Raw genomic sequence first — 25,885 nt, forward strand, 5'->3', positions numbered from 1 at the left:
TGCACTCTGGTGGGTGGAGGGGGAAGGAGTGAACTCTGCACTCTGATGGGTGGAGGGGGAGGGGGTGAACTCTGCACTCTGGTGGGTGGAGGGGGAAGGAGTGAACACTGCACTCTGATGGGTGGAGGGGGAAGGGGTGAACTCTGTACTCTGATGGGTGGAGGGGGAAGGAGTGAACTCTGTACTCTGGTGGGTGGAGGGGGAAGGGGTGAACTCTGCACTCTGGTGGGTGGAGGGGGAAGGGGTGAACTCTGCACTCTGGTGGGTGGAGGGGGAAGGGGTGAACTCTGCACTCTGATGGGTGGAAGGGGAAGGAGTGAACTCTGCACTCTGGTGGGTGGAAGGGGAAGGGGTGAACTCTGCACTCTGGTGGGTGGAGGGGGAAGGGGTGAACTCTGCACTCTGATGGTTGGAGGGGGAGGGGGTGAACTCTGCAGTCTGGTGGGTGGAGGGGGAAGGGGTGAACTCTGTACTCTGATGGGTGGAGGGGGAAGGGGTGAACTCTGTACTCTGGTGGGTGGAGGGGGAAGGGGTGAACTCTGCACTCTGGAGGGTGGAGGGGGAAGGGGTGAACTCTGCACTCTGATGGGTGGAGGGGGAAGGGGTGAACTCTGCACTCTGATGGGTGGAGGGGGTGAACTCTGCACTCTGGTGGATGGAGGGGGAAGGAGTGAACTCTGAACTCTGGTGAGTGGAGGGGGAAGGAGTGAACTCTGCACTCTGATGGGTGGAGGGGGAGGGGGTGAACTCTGCACTCTGATGGGTGGAGGGGGTGAACTCTGCACTCTGGTGGATGGAGGGGGAAGGAGTGAACTCTGCAGTCTGGTGGGTGGAGGGGGAGGGGATGAACTCTGCACTCTGATGGGTGGAGGGGGAAGGGGTGAACTCTGCACTCTGATGGGTGGGGGGGGGGAACTCTGCACTCTGGTGGATGGAGGGGGAAGGAGTGAACTCTGAACTCTGGTGAGTGGAGGGGGAAGGAGTGAACTCTGCACTCTGATGGGTGAAGGGTGAAGGAGTGAACTCTGCACTCTGGTGGGTGGAGGGGGAAGGGGTGAACTCTGCACTCTGGTGGGTGGAGAGGGAAGGGGTGAACTCTGCACTGGTGGGTGGAGGGGGAAGGGGTGAACTCTGCACTCTGGTGGGTGGAGGGGGAAGGAATGAACTCTGAACTCTGGTGGGTGGAGGGGGAAGGGGTGAACTCTGCACTCTGATGGGTGGAAGGGGAAGGAGTGAACTCTGCACTCTGGTGGGTGGAAGGGGAAGGGGTGATCTCTGCACTCTGGTGGGTGGAGGGGGAAGGGGTGAACTCTGCACTCTGATGGTTGGAGGGGGAGGGGGTGAACTCTGCAGTCTGGTGGGTGGAGGGGGAGGGAGTGAACTCTGCACTCTGATGGGTGGAGGGGTTGGGGGTGAACTCTGCACTCTGATGGGTGGAGGGGGAAGGGGTGAACTCTGTACTCTGATGCGTGGAGGGGGAAGGAGTGAACTCTGCACTCTGGTGGGCGGAGGGGGAAGGGCTGAACTCTGCTCTCTGATGGGTGGAAGGGGAAGGAGTGAACTCTGCACTCTGATGGGTGGAAGGGGGAAGGGGTGAACTCTGCACTCTGATGGGTGGAGGGGGAAGGGGTGAACTCCGCACTCTGATGGGTGGAGGGGGAAGGAGTGAACTCTGCACTCTGATGGGTGGAAGGGGAAGGAGTGAACTTTGCACTCTGATGGGTGGAAGGGGAAGGAGTGAACTTTGCACTCTGATGGGTTGAGGGGGAACGGGTGAACTCTGCACTCTGATGGGTGGAGGGGGTGAACTCTGCACTCTGGTGGGTGGAGGGGGTGAACTCTGCACTCTGATGGGTGGAGAGGGTGAACTCTGCACTCTGATGGGTGGAGGGGGTGAACTCTGCACTCTGGTGGGTGGAGGGGGAGGGGGTGAACTCTGCACTCTGGTGGGTGGAGGGGGAAGGGGTGAACTCTGCACTCTGATGGGTGGAAGGGGTGAACTCTGCACTCTGGTGGGTGGAAGGGGAAGGGGTGAACTCTGAACTCTGATGGTTGGAAGGGGAAGGGGTGAACTCTGCACTCTGATGGGTGGAGGGGGAAGGGGTGAACTCTGCACTCTGATGGGTGGAGGGGGAAGGGGTGAACTCTGCACTCTGATGGGGGGGAAGTGGTGAACTCTGCACTCTGGTGGGTGGAGGGGGAAGGGGTGAACTTTGCACTCTGGTGGGTGGAGGGGGAAGGGGTGAACTTTGCACTCTGGTGGGTGGAGGGGGAAGGGGTGAACTTTGCAATCTGGTGGGTGGAGGGGGTAGGGGTGAACTTTGCACTCTGATGGGTGGCGGGGGAAGGGGTGAACTTTGCACTCCGATGGGCGGAGGGGGAAGGGGTAAACTCTGCACTCTGATGAGTGGAAGGGGAAGGAGTGAACTTTGCACTCTGATGGGTGGAGGGGGAAGTAGTGAACTCTGCACTCTGATGGGTGGAAGGGGAAGGAATGAACTTTGCACTCTGATGGGTGGAAGGGGGAAGGGGTGAACTCTGCACTCTGATGGGTGGAGGGGGAGGGGGTGAACTCTGCACTCTGGTGGGTGGAGGGGGAGGGGGTGAACTCTGCACTCAGGTGGGTGGAGGGGTAAGGGGTGAACTCTGCACTCTGGTGGGTGGAAGGGGTGAACTCTGCACTCTGGTGGGTGGAGGGGGAAGGGGTGAACTCTGAACTCTGATGGTTGGAGGGGAAGGGGTGAACTCTGCACTCTGATGGGTGGAGGGGGAAGGGGTGAACTCTGCACTCTGATGGGGGGGAAGGGGTGAACTCTGCACTCTGATGGGTGGAGGGGGAAGGGGTGAACTTTGCACTCTGGTGGGTGGTGGGGGAAGGGGTGAACTTTGCACTCTGGTGGGTGGACGGGGAAGGGGTGAACTTTGCACTCTGATGGGTGGCGGGGGAAGAGGTGAACTTTGCACTCTGATGGGTGGAGGGGGAAGGGGTGAACTTTGCACTCTAAATAATATGGCGGGGCGGTGGAAGGGGTGAACTCTGCGTTATGGTGTACTGTTTGCAGGCTGGCAGCCTCTTTAAAACGGCGGCAACACCCGCTCCTTCACAGGTGATGCTGTGAACGGCATTGCTGAGGCCATCCTGCTACATGATGAAGGGGTCGGGTGGGGGGGGTGGGGGTGGGGTGGTCGTTGTGAATATGTAATATGGCCGCCTGCAGTGTAAGCACATTGGCGTTGTGGTGTGTGTCCCGTTGGAGACGGCTGCCATGTTTCATGCGGCGGGACTACAAAATCCAGCCCAGTGTAGGAATTCGATATCTAAATAGAAAACTCAATCTGTGTAAAAATGGTGTTAAAAAGAGGACTAATGCAGAGATTTAAACAGTGTGTATCGGAGGTGCTAATTAAAATTGAGGGACTCATTCAACTGCTCTAAAACCACACAAAGAAGAGGTCCAATCGAATCTGCTTTAAATCCTTCCTTTCTGAAGAAAATGTTAAACTTGCCCAAAATCTAAATACTAAAAATGTTGGTGAATACATACAAGTCCAACTTATACCCAGAATTGTCTGCTGAGGTGTAACTGGCCAGTGTTTGATCGTCTGAGAGGGCTGATCTCTGTTACTCTATATTGTATGGTTAGGTTCTGTTTCATTTGTCCTTGAAGACCCTTCAAACATTATTGCCACCTGTTACTCTTGGATGAAATTGAAGCATTTCTGGAATTCAGATATAAAGAGGCTCTTTTCCAATGGAGCATTTGACTTGGTAAGACTGTTTCAATATATATTTTTATCTTTATGTTTCCAGTGCCCAGATCAGGAGTTATTGGAAATGGTTGGAAATGTTGTGTAAAGATGAGATCTGTACTCAATCCCATTACCTTCTCCTTGAAAATAAACTGTGTAACCATCCAATATCTATCTTAATTGTTCCACATTATCTTTTATTGTGTGTGACTGAATGAATAGCTTTGTCCCCACTACATGCTTGACACCTTGTCAGGTGAATGCACACATGATTACTGATAAAGCTTTCTTATTGATAATGTTGATGGGCTAGATTTTATCCTGCCCTTGGAGACAGGGGTGTGAGATGGGGGAGGCATACAAAATGGCATGGCGTGGCATCAGGCAGCATGCCTGACATTGTCCTACCCCCATGCCATTTTGTCCACGACTGGAAGTCCACTGGGAGGCCAATTAAGCCACTTAGGTGGCCCATTAAGAGCTGCCTTCCGCCTCCGCTGGTATTTAGCCAGTGTCAGAGAGGTCCACCACCATGTGGAGACACCGCCAGGTAAAACCTGGAGGCCCCTCAGCGAGCTTGGGGTGGGGGGGGGGTCCCTCCTCTGAGGCCAATCCATGGCCCTCTGAATGGCTGGCAGCTCTTGGATGCGGGACTTTGTCCCTTAAAGGTATGGCATCCCCAACAGTGGGCAATTAATTGCCTGTTTGCTGTTGAATTTGGCCTGGGGTCCGATAGAGGACCGAAGTGGGGTTGCCCCCTCGCCATCTGCATATCACCAGGACCCTCATCGTCACTATAAAATCCTGCCCAATTAGTTTGGTGTTGTGCTCACCAAGCCTTTAGCTCAGACAAATTTAACTGTAAGCTGCTTGATATTAGTAGGATGGTATCATGCAACATGATGGGTATTAATAGGCCCATTAAACGACCCAAGGCCCTGACCAAGCTAAATTTTTTCAAATGCTATTTAGGGTTACTCCAAATAACATGCTCAATTGGCTAAGAGAGCATCAAAGCTGGGCGGGCCCTGTATGTTAGTGCAGGAGAGAATCTAGCACTTAGGAAACCCTTATAGCTCAGGATCATTGAGACAGTTTTTACTTGGGCAGGTTTGCTTTGCCTTATTGGTGCTATCAAGGCAATTATTATAAGTACTTATGCTCCTAACTTGAACGTCTTTTCCCTTTAGTATTGTTATTGCTCTAGCCTTAGTCCCAAAGGACTACAGGCACCTCTCCCCATTAGAGAGAGACAGTTGGTAATGTACAGCTTGAGGGTCACCACTCCACAAGTGCAGGGCAAGGGGAGGAGGCGGGTCTCTAAGAACCACACCCAGTATGGAGATTGAACCCACGCTGTCGTTGTCTTTCTGCATTGCATGCTAGCCAACTGAGCAAATCGATCCCTTCCCTGTAGTATTGTTCTAATTAGTTAATGTCCTGCTGTTTATAAAGGGACTTTGGGTTCCTGCTTTAGATGCTGTCTGACAAGACCAGTCCTTGACCTTGGCCCAGTGCAGCAATGAAATCACACTGCAAGAGCACAAAAACCTGCCTTAACAGGAAAATCATTGCTTCTGTTCTGTCTGATTTAAGAAATGAAAGGGAATCCTGGACAAATCCAGCATGACGATGGAGATCCACAGCCTAAAACCACGAGGATACAATTCCAGTTAGCACTGACACTTTCACGTATCTCGAGGTTACGAAATCGAAACAGAATTCAAACATCTTCAGGTTACATTAAAGCTCTGTAGTGGCACTTTGACATATGACTAAAAGGAGGATGCTATGGCTGGTTCATTAGCTAAAACAAAGAAAGACAGCTCAAGCTATTTCTAGCATCAAAGGAGTGTCACAAGCACATTTAACCAAAGCCTCTTAAAGATTTAGTTTAGTATCATCTCATAGAGTCATCACAGCACAGAAGGAAGCTGTTCTGCCCATCGAGTCCATGCTGGCTCTCTGTAGAGCAGGCCAGTCAGTCCCATTCCCCTGCGCTTTCCCGTAGCCCAGCAAGTTTATTTCACTCAAGTGCCCATCCTATTTCCTTTCAAAATCATTGATCATCTCGACTTCCACCACCCTCATAGGCAGTGAGTTCCAGGTCATGACCACTCACTGTGTAAAACAAAATGTTCTTCCTCACATCCCCCGGTATCTCTTGCCCAAAACTTTAAATCTGTGTTCCCTAGTCCTTGTACCATCAGCTACTGGGAACAGCTTTTCTTTGTCTACCTTATCTAAATCTGTCTTAATTTTGCACACCTCTATCAAATCTCCCTTCCGTCTCCTTTGCTCCAAGGAGAACAACCCCAGCATCTTCCATCTAACCTTGTTGCTAAAATCTGTCATCCCTGAAACCATTCTGATAAATCTCCTTTTCACCCTCTCAAGGACCCTCACATCCTTCCTGAAGTGTGGTAACCAGAACTGGACACAATACTCTCGTTGGGGCCTAACTAGAGCTTTATAAAGGTTCAGCATACCTTCCCTGCTTTTGTACTCTATGCCTCTATTTATGAAACCCAAGATCCCATATGCTTTACTAATTACTCTCTCAATATGTTATGCCACCTTCAAAGATCTATGCACATGAATCTCCAGGTCCCTCTGTCCTTGCACACTCTTTAAAACTGTGTCATTAAGCCTGTATTACCTTTTTATCTCTTTTGTCAAAGTGCATCCGCCTCACACTTTTCTGTATTAAATTCCATCTGCCTTCTGTCTATCCATTCTGCTAGTCTATCTATGTCCTCTTGCAGTTGATTGGTATCAGTTTCACTGTTTGCCACACCTCCAAGTTTGGTATCGTTGGCAAATTTTGAAATTTTACTCTGTATTGCAATATCCAAGTCATTTATATCTATCAAAAAAAGCAGTGGTCCTTGGGGAACACGACTATTTACCACCCTCCAGTCTGAAAAACAACCATTTACCACGACTTGCTGCTTTTTGTCCATAAGCCAATTTTTTTTTACCCAAGTTGACACTGACCCTTCTATTCCAGAAGCCTCAATTTTGTTAACCAGCCTTTTATGTGGTATCTTGTCAAACACTTCCTTAAAATCCATTTAGGCAACATCCATTGCATTCCCTTCATCAACCTTCTGTTAAGTCATCAAAAAATTCAATTAGATTAGTCAAGCATGTTCTGACTTTTACAAATCCATGCTGGCTATCCTTAATTAACTCAAAACCTTCCAAGTGCCTGTTGATTTTTTCCCTGATTATTATTTCTAAAACCTTACCCATGACTGATGTTAAACTGACTAGTCTGTAGTTACTAGGTCTGTCCTTATACTCTTTCTTGATTAAGGGTGTCAAATTTGCCGCTCTCCAATTCTCTGGCACCTCCCCTGTATCTAGGGAAGATTGAAAGATTATGGCAAGCCCTTCGTTACCTCCACCTCCACCTCCACTTCCTTTAGCAATCTGGGATGCAAGCCATCTGGTCCAGGCAACTTATCTACTCTAAGCATAGTCAGCCTTTCCAGTACATCCTTCCTATCAATTTTCATCTCATCCATTACACCTGGTTGATGTCCTTCCATTGACGAAAGATGATGGACATGCAGCAAACAATCTATTTAGGTGGGGTGTCTTCTCTTGGTGCACCTTTGCTGATGGAAGTGAAGGCCAATCCTTGAGAGGTAGGTTCTGCCACAAATGCTGCACTTGAAGCTGTCAAGTGACACTGTGAGTTGTTGTTGTTGCTGTAGCCATCGATCCTCATGGTAGTGCACTCCAGTCTAAAGGACTGCTTGGGTCTGCAAATGAAACCCGACCCGAGCCTGACAGAACCACATCCGACCTGAACCCGACCCGGCCTGAGTCCTTTCATTTTCTCCCGCGCCCGACCTGACCTGACCCGACAACTGGAATAAAGTTGATTATATTAAGGAGGTTGTGCTCTTCCTTGGATGGAATCGCTCATTGCAGACTAGTGCAGAGTGTTTCCCGCCTTGACGTCCTGGCTGTCACTGTGTCCAGCTCGACTCGACCCAACCCAAGCCCGAATGCCGGATCCGGAAGAGCGACCCGACCCGAACCCAACACATGTCATCGAGTCCCAACGGGTTTGGGCTGGGTTGCCATGCTCTACACCAGTCCACAGGATGTGTCGCCATTTACCTCTTCTGCCAGCTAGTGACTCCCGGTTGACATTTAGAGCCTTCATGTCACGCTTGCAAGCATCTTGAAGAGGATATTTGGGCGCCCCACTTGTCATCTGGACCCGGCTGCCTCACCATACAGAAGGTCCTTGGATATGCAACTGTCTTCTATACTGCAGACATGTCTGATGCACTTTGTTTGATTAGTGCCAACACACTTGGGATCTCTGCCTTTGAGAGGACTGCCACATTTGTGATTTAGTCCTGCGAAGCAGACAGTGAAGATGGAAATTATTGAGCTTCTTTTCCCGGTAGCTGAAAGTCACCCATGTTTCACAGCCATACAGCAAGGTGCTGAGAACACAGGCCTTATAAACCATCAGCTCGTTCCTAAGGGTCGGCTTGGTATTATCCCATGCATGTTTTGCGCACCTGCCGATGGTGGTAGCTGTTTTCCCTATCGTGTATCAAGTTCTGCATCAAGGAACAGATTATCTGTCACCGTGGACCCAAGGTAACAGAATTTGCTCACCACTTTCAGTGGGGTGTTATTTAGTGTGATCAGGGTTTGACGGTTTTCCTGACGCTTATAGTCAAGGAGAATAATTTACAGGCACAGGAGAGACAGTCCATGAGTTTTTGTAGCTGAGTTTCCGTGTGAGCGACTAGCACAGCATCATCAGCATAGAGGAGTTCTCTGATCAGGACGCAATGTGTTTTTATCTTCGCTTTCAGCCTTGATAGATTGCAGAGCTTGCCATCTGACCTAGTGTACAAGCAGACTCCTTCCATACCTGCAGGGAAAGTGAAGGTCAGGAGCATGGCAAAGAAGATGTCAAACAGAACACCTTTCTAACCATATTTTACCATTAATATTTATGATGAAGATGGCCTATAGCTGACATTCAAACAACCTTTATTAGTTTTGTGAAGATTGAAGTATGAGTACCATGGAACACTTATTCCTCAGTTAGAAAGGTGTTTCCTGGGATCCTGCACGCTAATCTACAGTGGGTGAGTGTCACAATATGTTTGGAGCTGGGACATGGATGATGCATGTTTGAATCTTTGGTTGCTCACACAGAAAGTGTGAGCAGTTATCACTTTAGTGAGAGTGACAGGTTCAATGGTCCAGTAAATATTCTGGAGCTAACATGTGCACATTGCTGTGTGACCCTCATGCTCCAGAAGTTTCCTGTGCACAAACGGCTTTTGGAATACTTGTGCACAGTAACTACATTTTTAGTGTTCGTTACAATAATGGACCATTGACATTCATTAGCTGTTGGTCTTGTTGAGATTCTTTGAACATATAAACATACGAATTAGGAGCAGGAGTAGGCCACTCAGGCCCTCGAGCCTGCTCCACCATTCAACAAGATCATGGCTGATCTGATTGTAGCCTCAACTCTACATTCCTGCCTACCCCTGATAACTTTTCACTCCCTTGTTTATCAAGAATCTATCCACCTCTGCCTCAAAAAATTCAAAGACTCTGCTTCCACCACCTTTTGAGGAAGAGAGTTCCAAAGACCCACAACCCTCTGAGAAAAAAAAATTCTCCTCATCTCTGTCTTAAATGGATGACCTCTTATTTTTAGACAGTGACCCCTAGTTCTAGATTCTCCCATGAGGGGAAACATCCTTTCCACATCCACCCTGGTGAGACCCCTCGGGATCCTATATGTTCCAATCAAGTCGCCTCTTACTCTTCTAAACTCCAGCAGATACAAACTTAGCCTGTCCAACCTTTTCTCATAAGACAAACTGCCCAGCACAGAGAAGTAAACCTTCTCTGAACTGTCTCAACACATTTACATCCTTCCTTAAATAAGGAGACCAATACTGCACACAGTACTCCAGATGTGGTCTCACCAATGCCCTATATAATTGTAGCATCACCTCCCCACTTTTGTATTCAATTCCCCTTGCAATAAATGATAACATTTTATGAGCTTTCCTAATTACTTGCTGTACCTGCACACTAACTTTTTGCAATTCATGCACTCTTCTTTTTTGGCCTCCTTGTCTCGAGAGACAATGGGTAAGCGCCTGGAGGTGGTCAGTGGTTTGTGAAGCAGCGCCTGGAGTGGCTATAAAGGCCATTCTAGAGTGACAGGCTCTTCCACAGGTGCTGCAACAAAATTGGTTGTCGGGGCTGTTACACAGTTGGCTCTCTCCTTGCGCTTCTGTCTTTTTTCCGGCCAACTGCTAAGGATTCATGCACTAGGACACCCAGATCCCTCTGCATCTCAGAGCTCTGCAAATTTCTCACCATTTAGCTAACATGCTTCTTTTTTATTCTTCTTGCCAAAATGGACAATTTCACATTTTCCCACATTATACTTCATTTGCCAGATCTTTGCCCACTCACTTAACCTGGCTATATCCCTTTGTAGCCTCCTTACGTCCTTTTCACAAGTTACTTTCCTACCTATCTTTGTGTCATCAGCAAATTTAGCAACCATACCTTTGGTCCCTTCATCCAAATCAATAATATAAATTGTAAAAAGTTGAGGCCCCTGCACTGACCATAATTCCATAAGTTTTAAGGTACTTGTGGATAAGGATAAGAGTAGTCCTCGGGTGAAGGTGCTAAAATGGGGGAAGGCTAATTATAACAATATTAGGCAGGAACTGAAGAATTTAGATTGGGGGCGGCTGTTTGAGGGTAAATCAACACCTGACATGTGGGAGTCTTTCAAATATCAGTTGATTAGAATCCAGGACCAGCATGTTCCTGTGAGGAAGAAGGATAAGTTTGGCAAGTTTCGGAAACCTTGGATAACGTGGGATATTGTGAGCCCAGTCATAAAGAACAAGGAAGCATTCATAAGGGCTGGAAGGCTAGGAACAGACGAACCTCTTGAGGAATATAAAGACAGTAGAAAGGAACTTAAGCAAGGAGTCAGGAGGGCTAAAAGGGGTCATGAAAAGTCATTGGCAAACAGGATTTAAGATAATCCCAAGACTTTTTATACATATATAAAGAGCAAGAGGGTAACTAGAGAAAGGGTTGGCCCACTCAAGGACAGAGAAGGGAATCTATGTATGGAGCCAGAGGAAATGGGCGAGGTACTAAATGAGTACTTTGTATCAGTATTCACAAAGAGAAGGACTTGGTGGATGATGAGCCTAGGGAAGGGAGTGTAGATAGTCTCAGTCATCTCATTATCAAAAAGGAGGAGGTGTTGGGTGTCTTGCAAAGCATTAAGGTAGATAAGTCCCCAGGGCCTGATGGGATCTGCCCCAGAATACTAAGGGAGGCAAGGGAAGAAAGTGCTGGGGCCTTGACAGAAATCTTTGCATCCTCAAAGGCTACAGGTGAGGTCCCAGAGGACTGGAGAATAGTCAATGTTGTTCCTTTGTTTAAGAAGGGTAGCAAGGATAATCCAGGAAATTATAGGCCGGTGAGCCCAACATCAGTGGTAGGGAAATTATTAGAGAGGATTATTCGGGACAGGATTTACTCCCATTTGGAAACAAACGAACTTATTAGCGAGAGGCAGCATGGTTTTGTGAAGGGGAGGTCGTGTCTCACTAATTTGATTGAGTTTTTTGAGGAAGTGACAAAGATGATTGATGAAGGAAGGGCAGTGGATGTTATCTATATGGACTTCAGTAAAGCCTTTGACAAGGTCCCTCATGGCAGACTGGTGCAAAAGGTGAAGTCACACGGGATCAGAGGTGAGCTGGCAAGATGGATACAGAACTGGCTCTGTCATAGAAGACAGAGGGTAGCAGTGGAAGGGTGCTTTTCTGAATGGAGGGGTGTGACTAGTGGTGTTCCGCAGGGATCAGTGCTGGGACCTTTGCTCTTTGTAGTATATATAAATGATTTGGAGGAAAATGTAGCTGGTCTCATTAGTAAGTTTGTGGACGACACAAAGGTTGGTGGAATTGCGCATAGTGATGAGGATTGTCAGAGGATACAGCAGGATATAGATCGGTTGGAGACTTGGGTGGAGAAATGGCAGATGGAGTTTAATCCGGACAAATGTGAGGTAATGCATTTTGGAAGATCTAATGCAGGTGGGAAGTATACAGTAAATGGCAGAACCCTTAGGAGTATTGACAGGCAGAGAGATCTGGGCGTACAGGTCCACAGGTCACTGAAAGTGGCAACGCAGGTGGATAAGGTAGTCAAGAAGGCATATGGCATGCTTGCCTTCATCAGTCGGGGCATAGAGTATAAAAATTGGCAGGTCATGCTGCAGCTGTACAGAACTTTAGTTCAGCCACACTTAGAATATTGCATGCAATTCTGGTCGCCACACTACCAGAAGGACATGGAGGCTTTGGCGAGGGTACAGAAGAGGTTTACCAGGATGTTGCCTGGTCTGGAGGGCATTAGCTATGCGGAGAGGTTGGATAAACTCGGATTGTTTTCACTGGAACGACGGAGGTGGAGGGGCGACATGATAGTGGTTTACAAAGTTATGAGCGGCATGGACAGAGTGGATAGTCAGAAGCTTTTTCCCAGGGTGGAAGAGTCAGTTACTAGGGGACATAGGTTTAAGGTGAGAGGGGCAAAGTTTAGAGGGGATGTGCGAGGCAAGTTTTTTACACAGAGGGTGGTGAGTGCCTGGAACTTTCTGCCGGGGGAGGTGGTGGAAGCAGGTACGATAATGACGTTTAAGAGGCATCTTGACAAATACATAATAGGATGGGAATAGAGGGATACGGTCCCCGGAAGTGCAGAAGGTTTTAGTTTAGGCAGGCATCAAGATTGGCGCAGGCTTGGAGGGCCGAATGGCCTGTTCCTGTGCTGTACTGTTCTTTGTTCTTTGATCTCTGTGGCACCCCACTCTTACATCTTGCCAACCAGAAAAAGACCGATTTATGCCTACTCTCTGTTTCCTGTTAGCTCGTCAATCTTCTATCCATGCCCATATGTTACCCCCTACACCATGAGCTTTTATTTTCTGCAGTAGCATTTGATGTGGCACCTTATCAAATGCCTTCTGGAAATATAAGTACAGTACATCCACTGGTTCCCCTTTATCCACAGCACCTGTTACTTCTTTAAAGAACTCCAATAAATTGGTTAAACATGATTTCCCTTTTACAAAACCATGTTGACTCTGCCTGATTACCTTGAATTTTTTGAAGTGCCCTGCTATAACGTCTTTAATAACAGCTTCTAACATTTTCCCTAAGACAGATGTTAAGCTAACTGGCCTGTAGTTTCCTGCTTTCTGTCTGCCATCCCTTTTGAATAATGGAATTACATTCACTATTTTCCAATCTAATGGAACCTTCCCCGAATCTAGGGAATTTTGGAAAATTAAAACCAACACATCAACTATCTCACTAGCCACTTCTTTTAAGACCCTAGAATGAAGTCCGTCAGGACCTGGGATCTTGTCAGCCCACAGCTCCAACAATTTGCTCAGTACCACTTCCCCGATTATTGTCATTTTCTTGAGTTCCTCCCTCCCTTCCATTTCCTGACTTACAGCTATTTCTGGGATGTTACTTGTATCCTCTATAGTGAAGACCGATGCAAAATACCTGTTCAATTCATCTGCTATTTCCTTATTTTCCATTATTAGTTCCCCAGACTCACTTTCTATAGGACCAACGCTCACTTTGTTAACTTTTCTTTTTTTTCTAGAAATTCTTACTCTTTTTATATTTCTAGCTCGCTTTCTCTCATACTCTAATTTTTCCCTCCTCATTAATCTTTTAATCATTCTTTGCTGTGTCTTCAGTACAAATTGTGAGGTGCACAGTCTTAGGTGGCAATCAAAGGAAGGCAGTGAGAAAAAGATATGAAGGCAATTCAACTCAACTTACCCTCATATGTCTTCTTGCAGTAACTAAGTGAAAAGATAGGGAAGGAAAGAAAGGAGGAGGGGTGGAAGTATTGAATAAGGAGTATTATGCTAGAGAAAGGCTGTCCTGGAGGAGTCAAGTAAAGAAACAATAGAAGTGCCATTACACTACCACTATTCCAAAGGCCACCAAGTTGTGGGAAAGATATAGAGGAGCAGATTTGCAGGAAAATTAGAGAGAAGTTCAAGAACTATAGCATAGTGATAATGGAGGACTTCAGTTATTTCAATATAGAATGGGATAGTAATTATGTGAAAGACAGAAAGGGAAAGAGGTTCTGAAGTGAATTCAGGAGAATGTTCTTGATCAATATATTCTCAGCCCAATGAGGAAGGCAGCATTGCTGGATCTGGTCTGGGGAATGAGGTGGGTCAAGTGGATCATGTGCCATTTAGGGTACAGTGATCATAGTATCATAAGGTTTAGGTTAACTATGGAAAAGGACAAGGAGCAATCTAGAGAAAAATTATTTAATTGGAGGAGGGCCAATTTCAGTGGAGTGAGAACAGATCTGTCCTGGATAAATTGGAATCGAAGATTGCAGGCAAAACTGTAATAGAACAATGGGCTGCCTTTAAAGAGGAGATGGTTCAGGTACAGTCGAGGTACATTCACATGAGGGAGAGCGGTAGGACAACTAAAACAAGAGCTTCCTGGATGACAGAGGAAATGGAGAGCAAAATGAACCAGAACAAGTGGGCATGACAGATATCAGGTTGATAATACAAGTGAGACCCAGGCTGAATGTAGAAAGTTCAGAAGGGAAATGTAAAAGGAAATGAGAGGCAAAGAGAGAGTATGAGAAGAGACTGGCAGCTAACATGAAAGCGAATCCAGAGGTATTCTATATGCATCTAAATAGTAAAATGGTAGCAAGTTGAGGAGTGGGCTGATTAGGAACCTGAAAGGAGACCTACGCATGGAGGCAGAGGGCATGGCCGAGGTACAAATTGAGTGTTTCGCATTTGTTTTTACCGAGGAAAAAGATGCTGCCAAAGTCATAGTGAAAGGGGAAGTTGAAGCACTGAATGAGCTAAAAATTGATAAAGAGCAGTTACTAGAAAAGCTGGCTGTACTTAAAAGTTTATTATTCACTCGGACCAGATGGAATGCATCCAGAGATCCTGTGGGAAATAGGGTGGAAATTCTGGAGGACTGGCCGTAATCTTCCAATCAATCTTCTGATCCTCCTCCGATACAGGGGTGGTGCCACAGGACTGGAGAATTGCACATGTTACACCTCAGTGGTGGGAAAGCTTTTAGAAGTGATAACCCAGGCAAAATTAATTGTCACTTAGGCAAGAATGGATTAATTAAAGAAAGCCAGCATGAATTTTTTAAAGGCAAATTTTGTTTAACCAACGTGATTGAGTTTTTTGATAAGTAGCAAAGAGGGTTGATGAGGGTAATGTGGTTGATGTGGTGTATATGGACTTCCAAAGGTCATTTGCCAAAGTGCCACATAACAGTCTTAACATCAACGTTGAAGCCCAAATAATAAAAGGGACAGTGGTAGCACTGATATGAAGTCAGCTGTGTGATAGGAAACAGAGTAGTGGTGAACAACAACTTATATTTATATAGGGCCCTTAATGTAATACAATGGCCCAAGGCACTTTACAGGAGCATTTTAAATGAAGTATGACACTGAGCCACAAAAAGATATTGGGTAAGATGCCCAAAAGCTGGGTCAAAGAGGTAGGTTTTAAGGAGTCTTAAAGGAGGAAAGTGAGGTAGAGACACGAAGGCGTGTGGTGAGGGAATTCCAGAGCTTATGCCCTAGGAAACTGAAGGTGCGCCCACCAATGGTGGAGTGATTAAAATCAGGGCCTGTTATGATCCCCATGGAGATCAACGTACCAAAAGATCTGAATTTATTGAACGACCCCAATCCAAAAAAAAATGGTCAAGATTTCACTTTTATAAGTTTTACTTTAACAATCAAGCCAAAATCAACACGAATTAAACATGAATTAACAGACAAATCATGGTCAATATATAAATTACAAATTACACATTAACTATCAGATACAATAAGGATAGATCTCACAGATTTACTGGGCAGTCCACTCAGCATAGATGGCACCATAACAGCCACAAGGTTCTTCAAAGCCCTGAACTTCATCAGGTAGATATCCAGCTCCTTTCTTCCAAGATTCTCATTCAACAGCAGCGTTTCAGTTTCTGTTTTTTTAGTTTCAGTTTCTGTTTCAGTTTCAGTTTCCCTTTCAGTTAGAGTCTGTCTCAGAAAAAAGCAAACTTTGAGACCAGGGTCAATAAGTTGATAAGTTCAGACAACAGCTCGCACACACTCCCCGACCGGTCCGGCAAAACCGCGGATTCCATCACAATTGCACAAAGGGCCAGAATTAGAGAAGCACAGATATCTTGGAGGGTTGTGGAGCTGGAGGAGATTACAGAGATAGGGAGGGGTGAGGCCATGGAGGGATTTGAAAACAAGGATGAGAATTTTAAAATCAGGCTGTAATGTTCTAATTCTAATTCTAAAAAAGACGTTGCTTGACTGGGAGGCAATGTAGGCCAGCGAGCACAGGGGTGATAGGGGAACGGGACTTAGTGCGAGTTAAGACATGGGTAGCAGAGTTTTGGATGAACTCAAGATTATGGAGGGTAGAATGTGGGAGACCAGCCAGGAATGCATTGTAGTTGTCAAGTCCAGAGGTAAGGAAGGCATGAATGAGGGTTTCAGCAACAGATGAGCAAAGGCAGGGGTGAAGTTACGGAGGTGGAAATAGGCGGTATTAGTGATGGTTGTTTTTCAGACTTGAGGACAGGATAGAGTGGGTTTCCCCAGTGGTTGGTATTAGGACCATTGCCCTTCTTGATATGTATTAATGACATAGATTTGGGTGTGCAAGGCACAATTTCAAAATTTGCAGATGTCACAAAATTCAGAAGTATAATGCCATGAGGAGGATAGTGATAGACTTCAAGAGGATTGGAAAGTGGCAAATGTGACACCCTTATTCAAGAAAAGGTGTAAGGACAGTCCTAGCAACTACAGACCAGTTAGTTTAACAATAGTTGTGGGTAAGGTTTTAGAAACAATAATCAAGGGAAAAAATCAACAGGCATTTGGAGAGGTTTGAGTTAATGAGAGCCAGCATGAATTTGTAAAAGGCAGGTCGAATTGAATTTTTTGATGAAGTAACAGAGAAGGTTGATGAAGAGAATACAGTGGATGTTTTCTACATGGATTTTAAGAAAGCATTTGATAAAGTACTGCATAAAAGGCTGGTTAACAAAATTGAGGCTCATGGAATAGGAGGGTTTGTGTCCAATTGGATAAAAATTTGGCTTAAGGACATAAAGCAGCGAGTCATAGTAACTGGTTATTTTTCAGACTGGAGGATGGTAGACTGTGGTATTCGCCAAGGGTCAGTGCTAGGACCACTGCTTTTTTTGCTATCTATAAATGACTTGGATCTTGGAATACAGAGCAGAATTTCAAAATTTGCCAATGATACCAAACGTGGAGGAGTGATAAACAGTGAGGATGATACGAATCATCAGCAACAGGATATAGATAGGCTAGCAGAATGGGCCAACAGGTGCAGATGGAATTTAACATCGAGAAGTGTGAAGTGATGCATTTTGGCAGGAGAGATAGGGTGAGTCAATATAGACTTAGTGGCACTGTTCTAAAAAGTGTGCAGGAACAGAGGGACCTGGGGATGTATGTACATCGATCTTTGGAGGTGGAAAGACATACTGAGAGAGGTTAGCAAAGCGTATGGAATCTTGGGCTTCATAAATAGAGGCATTGAGTACAAAAGCAGGGAAGTTATGCTGAACCTTTCATTATGACCGAGGATGGAGGAGTGCACTGTTTTTCTATAGTTCCATTTCTCCCTGGGTTACAACATATATTTCAATGTTTTACCCAGTTACTGACATGACCAATTATATACTTTATTCTAGTTTCAGAATAAAAATATGGCAACCAAGTTTCTTTAATAAGCAACAAAATTATTAATTTATTATAAAACAAGACTCATTCAATAAATATGCAAAGGTTATTAACACACAGGTTGAAATATGTAAGTATAAATATATCCCCTTCTAAGTAACCCCAACACACGCACACACATACACACCGGTTAAAGAAAAAATAAAGAAACTTTCTCTGCAGAGATCAACTTTACCAAAAACAAAAAAATACTTTGGCCAAGTACTTGTTAATTCTTGAAGAAAAAGTATAAGATATGGAATGTCCCAGTTGGTCTGGCGTCCAGATACACGTAGATGGGTGTCACTGGACATATGCGGTTGTCACTGGGATCTATTCAGAAGCAGTTCATTCAGGAGATGTCAAGAGAAAGTCTTCCAGAAGCTTCTCAGGAGAAATGTTGCATCAGTTTCTCCAGTTCTGACACTGGATTCCCAGGGTTTCTCAAAGAGGTGGAACAGGATGAACTGGTAGCCTCTCTCTTTTTGCAGGCTTCCACCTCAACTGACCTCCAAACAATATCCAGAAACGAAACCAACTCTTGACCACCATAAATCTAGATATGTCACTTCTCTGTAAACAACTATGATAGTCAGCAAGGTTCCTGCTGTTTACTTAGCTTACGGCATGTGACTTCAAGTAAGTGGTTGTTTTTAAACAAAGTGACAAATGTCTTTCCAGTGATCCTTTTTAACAAAACAAGTCCAGCATCTCCTCAGGTATTTCCACAGTCTTTTGAACACAAGTCCTCAAACATATTAACAATGAAAGCAAGTTCATGTCACTTTATAGTGCTCTGATTAGGCCCCAACTACAGTATTGCATCCAGTTCTGGCCACCACAATTTTGAAACAATGTGAGGATCCTTGAGAGGATGCAGTGGACATTTACCAGAATGGTTCCAGTGACGGGGAATTTTAGTTAGAAGGTTAGGTTGGAAAAGCTGGGGTTGGTATCCTTGGAACAAAGGAGATTGAGGGGAGATTTGATAGAGGCGTACAAAATTATGACAGGCTTAGATAAGTTAGAAAAGGAAAAACTGTTCCCAATAACTGATGGTACAGGGACTAGGAGATACAGATTGAAGGTTTCCGGCAAGAGATGCAGTGAGTGGTAACAACATGGAGCTCATTGCCCACGAAGGTGGTGGAAGTGGAGACAATCAATGATTTCACAAGGAAATTGGATGGGCACTTGAAGGAAGTAAACTTGCAGGGCTATGGGGATTGAGCTGGTGAGTGAGGTTAACTGTACTGCTCCGTGGAGAGCTGGTGTGAACTTGATGGGATGAATGGCCTCTTTCTGTGCCATAAATGACTGTATGACACTATGACTATATGACTTGGCAGGCTGATGGAACGGGTGGACTTGGTGCAGACAAAATTTAATGCAGAGAAGTGCAAAGTGATGCAGTTTGGTAGAAAGAATGAGGAGAGGCAACTTAAATTAAAAGGTACAATTCTAAAGGGGTTGCAGGAACAGGGAGACCTGGGGGTATGTGTCCACAAATTATTGAAAGTGGCAAGGCAGAAAGTGGTTGAAAAGGCATATGAGATCCTGGAGTTCTAAGTAGCGGCGTGGAGTACAAAAGCAAAGATGTTATGATGAACCTTTATGAAACACTTGTTTAGCCTCAACTAGAGTCCAATTCTGGGCACTGCATTTTAGTAAGAATGTGAAGGCTTTAAAGAGGCGGCAAAAAAAGTTTATGAGAATGGTTTCACGGATAAGGGACTTCAGTTACTTGGATAGACTGGAGAAGCTGCGATTGTTCTTATGAGCCTTTTCTGACTATTTCTCATGTGATGAGATCTAGATTTCAAATCTGCTAGCACCCACTAATTGCTGGGGAGGGGTCAAACAACCCCCACAGATAGCAAGGTCCCATAAACAGAAATGTGATAATGATCAGGTAATCTGTTTCAGTGATATTGGTTAAGGGATAAATATCGGCCAGGCCAACAAGGAGAACTCCCCTGCAGTTTCTCTAAATAGTGCCATTGGATCTTTTACATTACCTGAGATGGCAGATGGAGCTTCGGTTTCATAGCCAAAAGTTGGCACCTCCTACAGTGCAGCTCTCCCTCAGTACTGCACTGAAACCTCAGATTTTGTACCAAAGCCTCTGGAGTGGGATTTAAACCCACACGTTTTTGACTCAGAGACGAGAGCGCTGCAACTGAGTCACAACTGAACCTTTCTATATTTTGAATAGGGCCATTTCACTGGTCTGTAGACACTGTGGTAGTGTTGCCTTCAAACGATATCATTTTGTTTACTGTCAACAGATAGCAAAAGCAAGGGAAGCAGCAATGCTGAATCTCAGTCTGTCACATCCCATATCTGGGCAGGCCTGGACACTCCTAACTCAATGGCGATGCTGTGAACAGCCTTGTGGGCTGATAGGGTGACATGGGCTACCGTGACTCACAGGCTTGCAAAAGCCTTGAATACAGCATATCTTTTTCCCAATTTCCCAGCAGCAGCATCCAGGAGATCGGTCATCAAATTCAGGCATCTTCCAGGCAAAGCAGGAGGGTTGACATAGAAGGAGTAATTCTGCAATCATTCTGCTTGCATAGGGTGACAACGCTCGAGCCCCAATTCTCCAACTCCTGTTCCCACATGTGGAATTACCCTGAATATCAGAAAGGCAATAGGAAATGCAAACCGGTGCAATAGGGAAAGATAGAAGAAATGTTTCTGCATGTTAAGCTATGCCTGTCTGAAGGGGGTAAAATACTTCGCTTAATGTTAAACTACCCCAGCATCAGTAAAATATCCATACACAGAACCCCAGGCACCCAGTTATATTGTAAATAGTTTCATTGCTCAGCTGAAAAAGTTAAACACTTGCAAGGATTTATTATTTAACTCCTTGTCAATTTTTACTCTGTATTTTTTGTCAATGTCTTTAAGAAACAGCGAGATGCTATAATGGGAAGGAGGAGGATTGGTATTCTTGAAGCTGTCTGTTGTTCTAGTGATTAATATTGTTTTGTTCCAATCGAGAGAGAATTGTCATAAAGAGATTCTGAGCTGGTTTTATTTCTATTTTTAAAATTGTGTTCAAACAGTAGCTTATATTTTTAGAGTGCATTATGACAGCAACGGGGTAACTGATCACAACCAATGCATATTGGAAAATTGTGGGTGTTAGAGGGAGGATTACAAGCAGTGCACCTACCACTTATCAATAGGCACAGTTGGCAGGTGAGGTTTGCACTCGCTCAGAAAGTCAAGCCACAATGTCAGAATGGCCTCAATATGAAAACGTCCCCCCATCCCCGCCCCACCCATGACAGATGGGTGGAGGTCAGGGGAGAAGGTTAAACCCTAAAAAATGTAAACTGCAGCCCCAACCTGCCGCCATTTTTTGTGGCGGAGGATAGCATGCCATGCAAGAAGGGACACTTCATTAACATTTAAATCAGGCTCCCAACGTGCAATTGGAAGATTGATTTAAATTTAACAGCAGCCGCCCAGCTTTCCCAGGAATCCGAAAATCTTGCAGAAAATGGGAAGCTAGAGCTGTTGGCTCAAGAAGGTAAGTGCTTTTCATAGCACTCCATGTGGGCCAGGAGGAGCAAGAAAGCTCTCCCACTTAGCCCCTCAATGAAGCCTTCCTTCTGTCAATCATGGACCCTCACTAGCTCCTGCCGTACTCATGTCCGACCCCTCCCCCAAATCCCCCATCTGTAGCCTATCCTGTGATCCGGTTGTAGCTGACTGTTCCCAACACTCCCTGGCTACGGCATCCTGCCACTGGTTTTCCCACTCGGCAGCCGGCCATCCTATCAATTTGGCCAGGTGTCAGGTGGGGAAAGGGAAGACATAAATTACAATGAGATCCTGCCATTATGTTGAGCAGGACCTTCACATCCCTGGCTTTGCAGGGTTCTTCGGCCTTTCCCACTCTCTCCCCATCTCCCATAAGGATTGGGCTGGATAACTTGATTTATAGAGGGAAGTATTGCTGTTGAGCCTCATGTTTTAACCAAGCAAATGATGCAATGGTACATTTTGGAACTGTATCTTTTATAGCTAGGTGAGCTTGCATGCATACAAATTATGATCGGGTGATTCATTTCTTTAATGATCTTGCACACCAGATACTGATGGGGAATTTGTATTGCACCTCACATGTGTTTTAACATTATTATATGCATTGTGAAATTGGGTTGAACCATAGTAAAGGTTTTTCATAATTCTAGTTTTTCCCGAGAGCCTCATTTAGTCAAGAGGCTTTGTTCTTTAGCAAAGAAATGACTCTATAGTTGTCCTGCAGAAAATAATTAATTCTAGTGCTTAATGTGTACTGTTGTTCAGTGATGCCTACCAAGTTTACTATGCGTGATGGATCGCCAATACCCTGCAGTTCAAGCTCTGTTTGCATCCTGCAAACCATGCTATCAGAATGACTGATGGGTTAATGGTTGTAAGGTTATTTTGTCTATCACTATACCATCAGTTGGACAGCCAAAGAAGAGCTAGCTGGTATAATTAGTCAATGTCCTTCTGTTCATTATTTCATTTCATTGCTCAGTTAGAAATAGCTATCCCTAGTTCAACATAAAAAATAAAGTGAATAGCATGTGCAGCATGCTTGGGGATGCCGTGTTTGGAAGGATTTATTCCAAAGCTTTTAATTTTGTTATGAACAATTCTTCAGAACAGAGACTTGCACTGCACCTCAAGAGGACAATGAGAAGGAAATCATGATTACAACGTAAATACTTTTGACCCTTCAAGGATGCAACTAAAGCTGTCAGTGAGCAGTCAGATGCTGGAGTATGGATCTGTACTTGAGATTTGATCTCAGTGTTGATTTATTTTCTGTGTGATGTTCAACAAACCCTGAGATGCACCTCAGACAAAATAAAACAAAAAAAGGCAGCCTAGGAGCACTAAAGATTGAGTCAACTAACACTAGTCAGGGCCCATTTCAGAATAGAGGAGGAATGAGAAGAAACCTGCCATATTATTTATTGGTCAGATCAGTAGGAAGGATCAAATATTCAAACTCAGTTAGGTACTAGACCGTGCAGTGTATTGAGTTTCCCTGTAATCTACTGCAAACTAAATACTGATACTACTGTGTAATGATGTGAGAGAGAAGGGCAATAATCAGATGTTTATGTGAATGTGCAATGCACAACATGCTCTTTGCAAGTTAATGTTGTATTCATGAGCATCAACATTGAAGAAGATTGTAAACCAGAATTATTTTTGAAACTTAGTGTAAGAGGAAAAATAATAGATAACAATAACAACAGCAACTTGCATTTATATAGCGCCTTTAACTTAGTAAAAACAGGAACGACTCCTAGCTTCAAAGGATAAAAGACTGAGAGGCATTCCTGATTGTCCTTAATTGCTTTTAAAGATTTTTAAAGGCTATACCACTTTGCCTTGGTTATTGACATTTTATACAGTTTCTGTAATCCTACAGCAGATACAGAGCTCTCAAAAGCCTATGGCTCATATCGTCCCTCTTTATCACTCTGTTACAATGGTTAAAGTGCTGGTGTAAAATTTCTTTTTAACTCATTATTAAAATGTACAGTGGGAATCCTATAATACTCGAAAATAAGGTATTGTTAATCCTGGGCTACACAGTCTAAAACATACAATCCAGGATCATGAGGGGTGCAGCTAACTGACAGGGACATTGGTCCGACAGCAACAATGACTTGTATTTATCTATCATCTTTAATGTAGTAAAATGTACCAAGGTTCTTCACAAGAGCGTTACTAAGCAAGCTTCTACACAGAGCTGCACAAGGAGATATTTGCGCAATGACCAAATGCTTGGTTTAATGGAGCTTCTTAAAGGAGGAAACAAGTTAAAGAAACGGTGAGGTTTAGGAAGGTAACTTCAAAGCTTAGGGGAGGCTCAAAAGAGGCCAGAATTAAATGAGTGCTGATATTTCAGAGGGTTGAAGGGCTGGAGGAGATTACAGAGATAGGGAGTGCAAGGCTATGGAAGTATTTGAAAAGAAGAATGAGAATTTTTAAATCGAGACGTTGCTTAACCGGGAGCTAATGTAGGTCAGCGAGCACATAGGTGATGGGTGAATGGCATTTGGTGTGAGTTAGGACATGGGCAGCAGAGTTTTGGATGACCTCACATTTACGTAGAGTAGAAAATGGGAGGCTGGCTAGGAGTGTGTTGGAATTGTCAAGTCTAGAGGTAACAAAGGCATGAATGAGGGTTTCAGCAGAAGATGAGCTAAGGCACTGGCACAAAGTATTTTTTCCATAAGCAAGTTAATCAGTGCACTAGCAATGACACTGAGTAGACTTCCAGCTCCTTTCCTGGATAGAATTTGCCACAGACCCAGATTGGCAATAGATTAACTCAAATTTCCTGACTTTCCTCTGATCTGTTATATTGTGCCATCCTTCCAAATCTTTTTATTTTACTATAATCCTCAAACTTTCAAATATTTTGTCCACAGGCCAATTAATTCAGTTTATTTCCATCCCTATATTCAGTATGAGTGAATAAAGCAACACGTTGCCTGATGGTTTCACTTAGTAACTCTGAAAATGAACTAATTGACCTTTGTTAGGAGTGCCATGTAGGAGGGCTTGAATTGTCATAATAATTTAGACACAATAATGACTAATCTAATAGAAAGATATCTTCAGGCCAGTGCTATCTGGTGGGTTCCTTCATATTGAGGTAGCAGGGTACAGATACTGGCTGGAATGCAGAGCATTCAGAAATAAATCTGCAGGGCTCTTGTATTTTAACTGAGGTTCTGAATAATTAGGTCACTCAGTTCTTAAGGTGTGTGCGTTTCTATTTATTGCAACACACATACTTTCCTGGGAAGTATCACATCGAATAAATGAGAAGCAGATGAAGGAAAGAGGTATTGGGGCTGCTTTTGCTCTGCATACCAACTCATGTAGTATGCCTATTTCCAGGGTGCTAGATTAAAGAAAAAGGGGCAATAACCTGTTGCACGCAGTTCTGCTGCATTTGGACTTGACATGTTGAGTTGGGGAAAAGACATCAGGGTGCTGAAATTTAATCTGAATGTGAAAGAGCAGAATGAGCCCTGCTTGTCTCTTTTCCCCCTAACATTGGTCGCAGGCCATGTGCCAAAATCATGCACATCAACTGTTAATTCTCAGTTGCATGGTTGTGTCTGAAATGCACACATGTTTAAAGAGACAGGTGCCAACCCAAATTCTGACTTGCAAATTGACTTTCAGACAGTTAGGAGACCACAATTTAGAAGGATACCACTGTGGTAGAGCTATACTGTGTCCTGGAGCTTTTCACAAGATCGTACGATAATTACAATGGAGGCCATTTGGCCAATCTCAGCTCTTCTATCTAGAATGACCCTCAGTTGCCCTCACTGCAGCTTTTAATTGGTTCTTAAATAATCCCATGGTTTTTGCTTCTATTATTCCATCCGGATAGCCATTTCATCTATTGAACACTTTTTTGTAAAGAACTTCCTGATATCTGAATGTACAGTAGTTTACCTGTCATGTGGCTTGGGCTAATAATCCAGTGAACACGAATTGAAATCCCACCATGGCAGGTTGAGAATTTAAGCTCACCAAATTTACTTTGACAGCAACTCCCAACTGCTTGAGCTCTGCCACCAAAAAGAATGTGAGCTACCAGATTATAGTAACACCAGCACCCCCAAGTTCCTATCCATTATCTTTCCTACCACTGATGTTAAGCTAATTAGTCTATAGTGCCCTGGGCTTGTTCGCTCCCTTTTTATATATAAGATTCACATCAGCTGTCTGCCAGTCCTCTAGCACTATTCCAATTTTTAGCAACTTTTTATAAATATATAATAGTGCCTCTACTATCTCTATCCTAACTTTTAATATGCTTGATGCAATCCATCTGGACCAGGGGTTTTATCCACTCAAAGCTGGATTAGTTTATCAGTTATCTCCTCCCTTACAATCTAAAATGATTTAATATCCTTTTTGATCTCTTCTTCTAATATCATATCCACTATGTCAGTTTCCCTGATAAATACTGAGACCAAATAAATATTTAATATTTCTGCCATTTCACTGTCATTACCCATGTATTCATTAGTGGGCCTATCCCTCTCCTGATCTTTCTTTTGCTATTTATGTGTCTGTAGAATACTATTTATTTTTATATTCCTTGATAATTTAGCTTTGTTATTTCTCTTTGCCGTACTAATTTTTTTTTTTACTT

At 44.4% G+C, this 25,885-nt stretch overlaps 1 protein-coding gene across 18 annotated transcripts in view; it reads left to right on the plus strand.

The window, feature by feature from the left end:
* slc8a3 (solute carrier family 8 member 3) overlaps positions 1 to 25,885 on the plus strand; it is a 923,598-nt gene that overhangs the window by 798,892 nt on the left and 98,821 nt on the right. The window contains exons 5-6 of one of the 18 annotated variants that reach the window (XM_068039529.1): positions 4,760 to 4,784; positions 16,879 to 16,901. The exons of the other annotated variants lie outside the window; for them this stretch is intronic. Coding sequence (XP_067895630.1) covers positions 4,760 to 4,784; positions 16,879 to 16,901 — 48 coding nt within the window. The remainder of the gene's footprint in view (positions 1 to 4,759; positions 4,785 to 16,878; positions 16,902 to 25,885) is intronic. 18 annotated transcript variants of the gene reach the window in all.

The sequence above is a fragment of the Heterodontus francisci genome, chromosome 9 (genome assembly GCF_036365525.1).
Source record: "Heterodontus francisci isolate sHetFra1 chromosome 9, sHetFra1.hap1, whole genome shotgun sequence".
NCBI lineage: Eukaryota > Metazoa > Chordata > Chondrichthyes > Heterodontiformes > Heterodontidae > Heterodontus > Heterodontus francisci.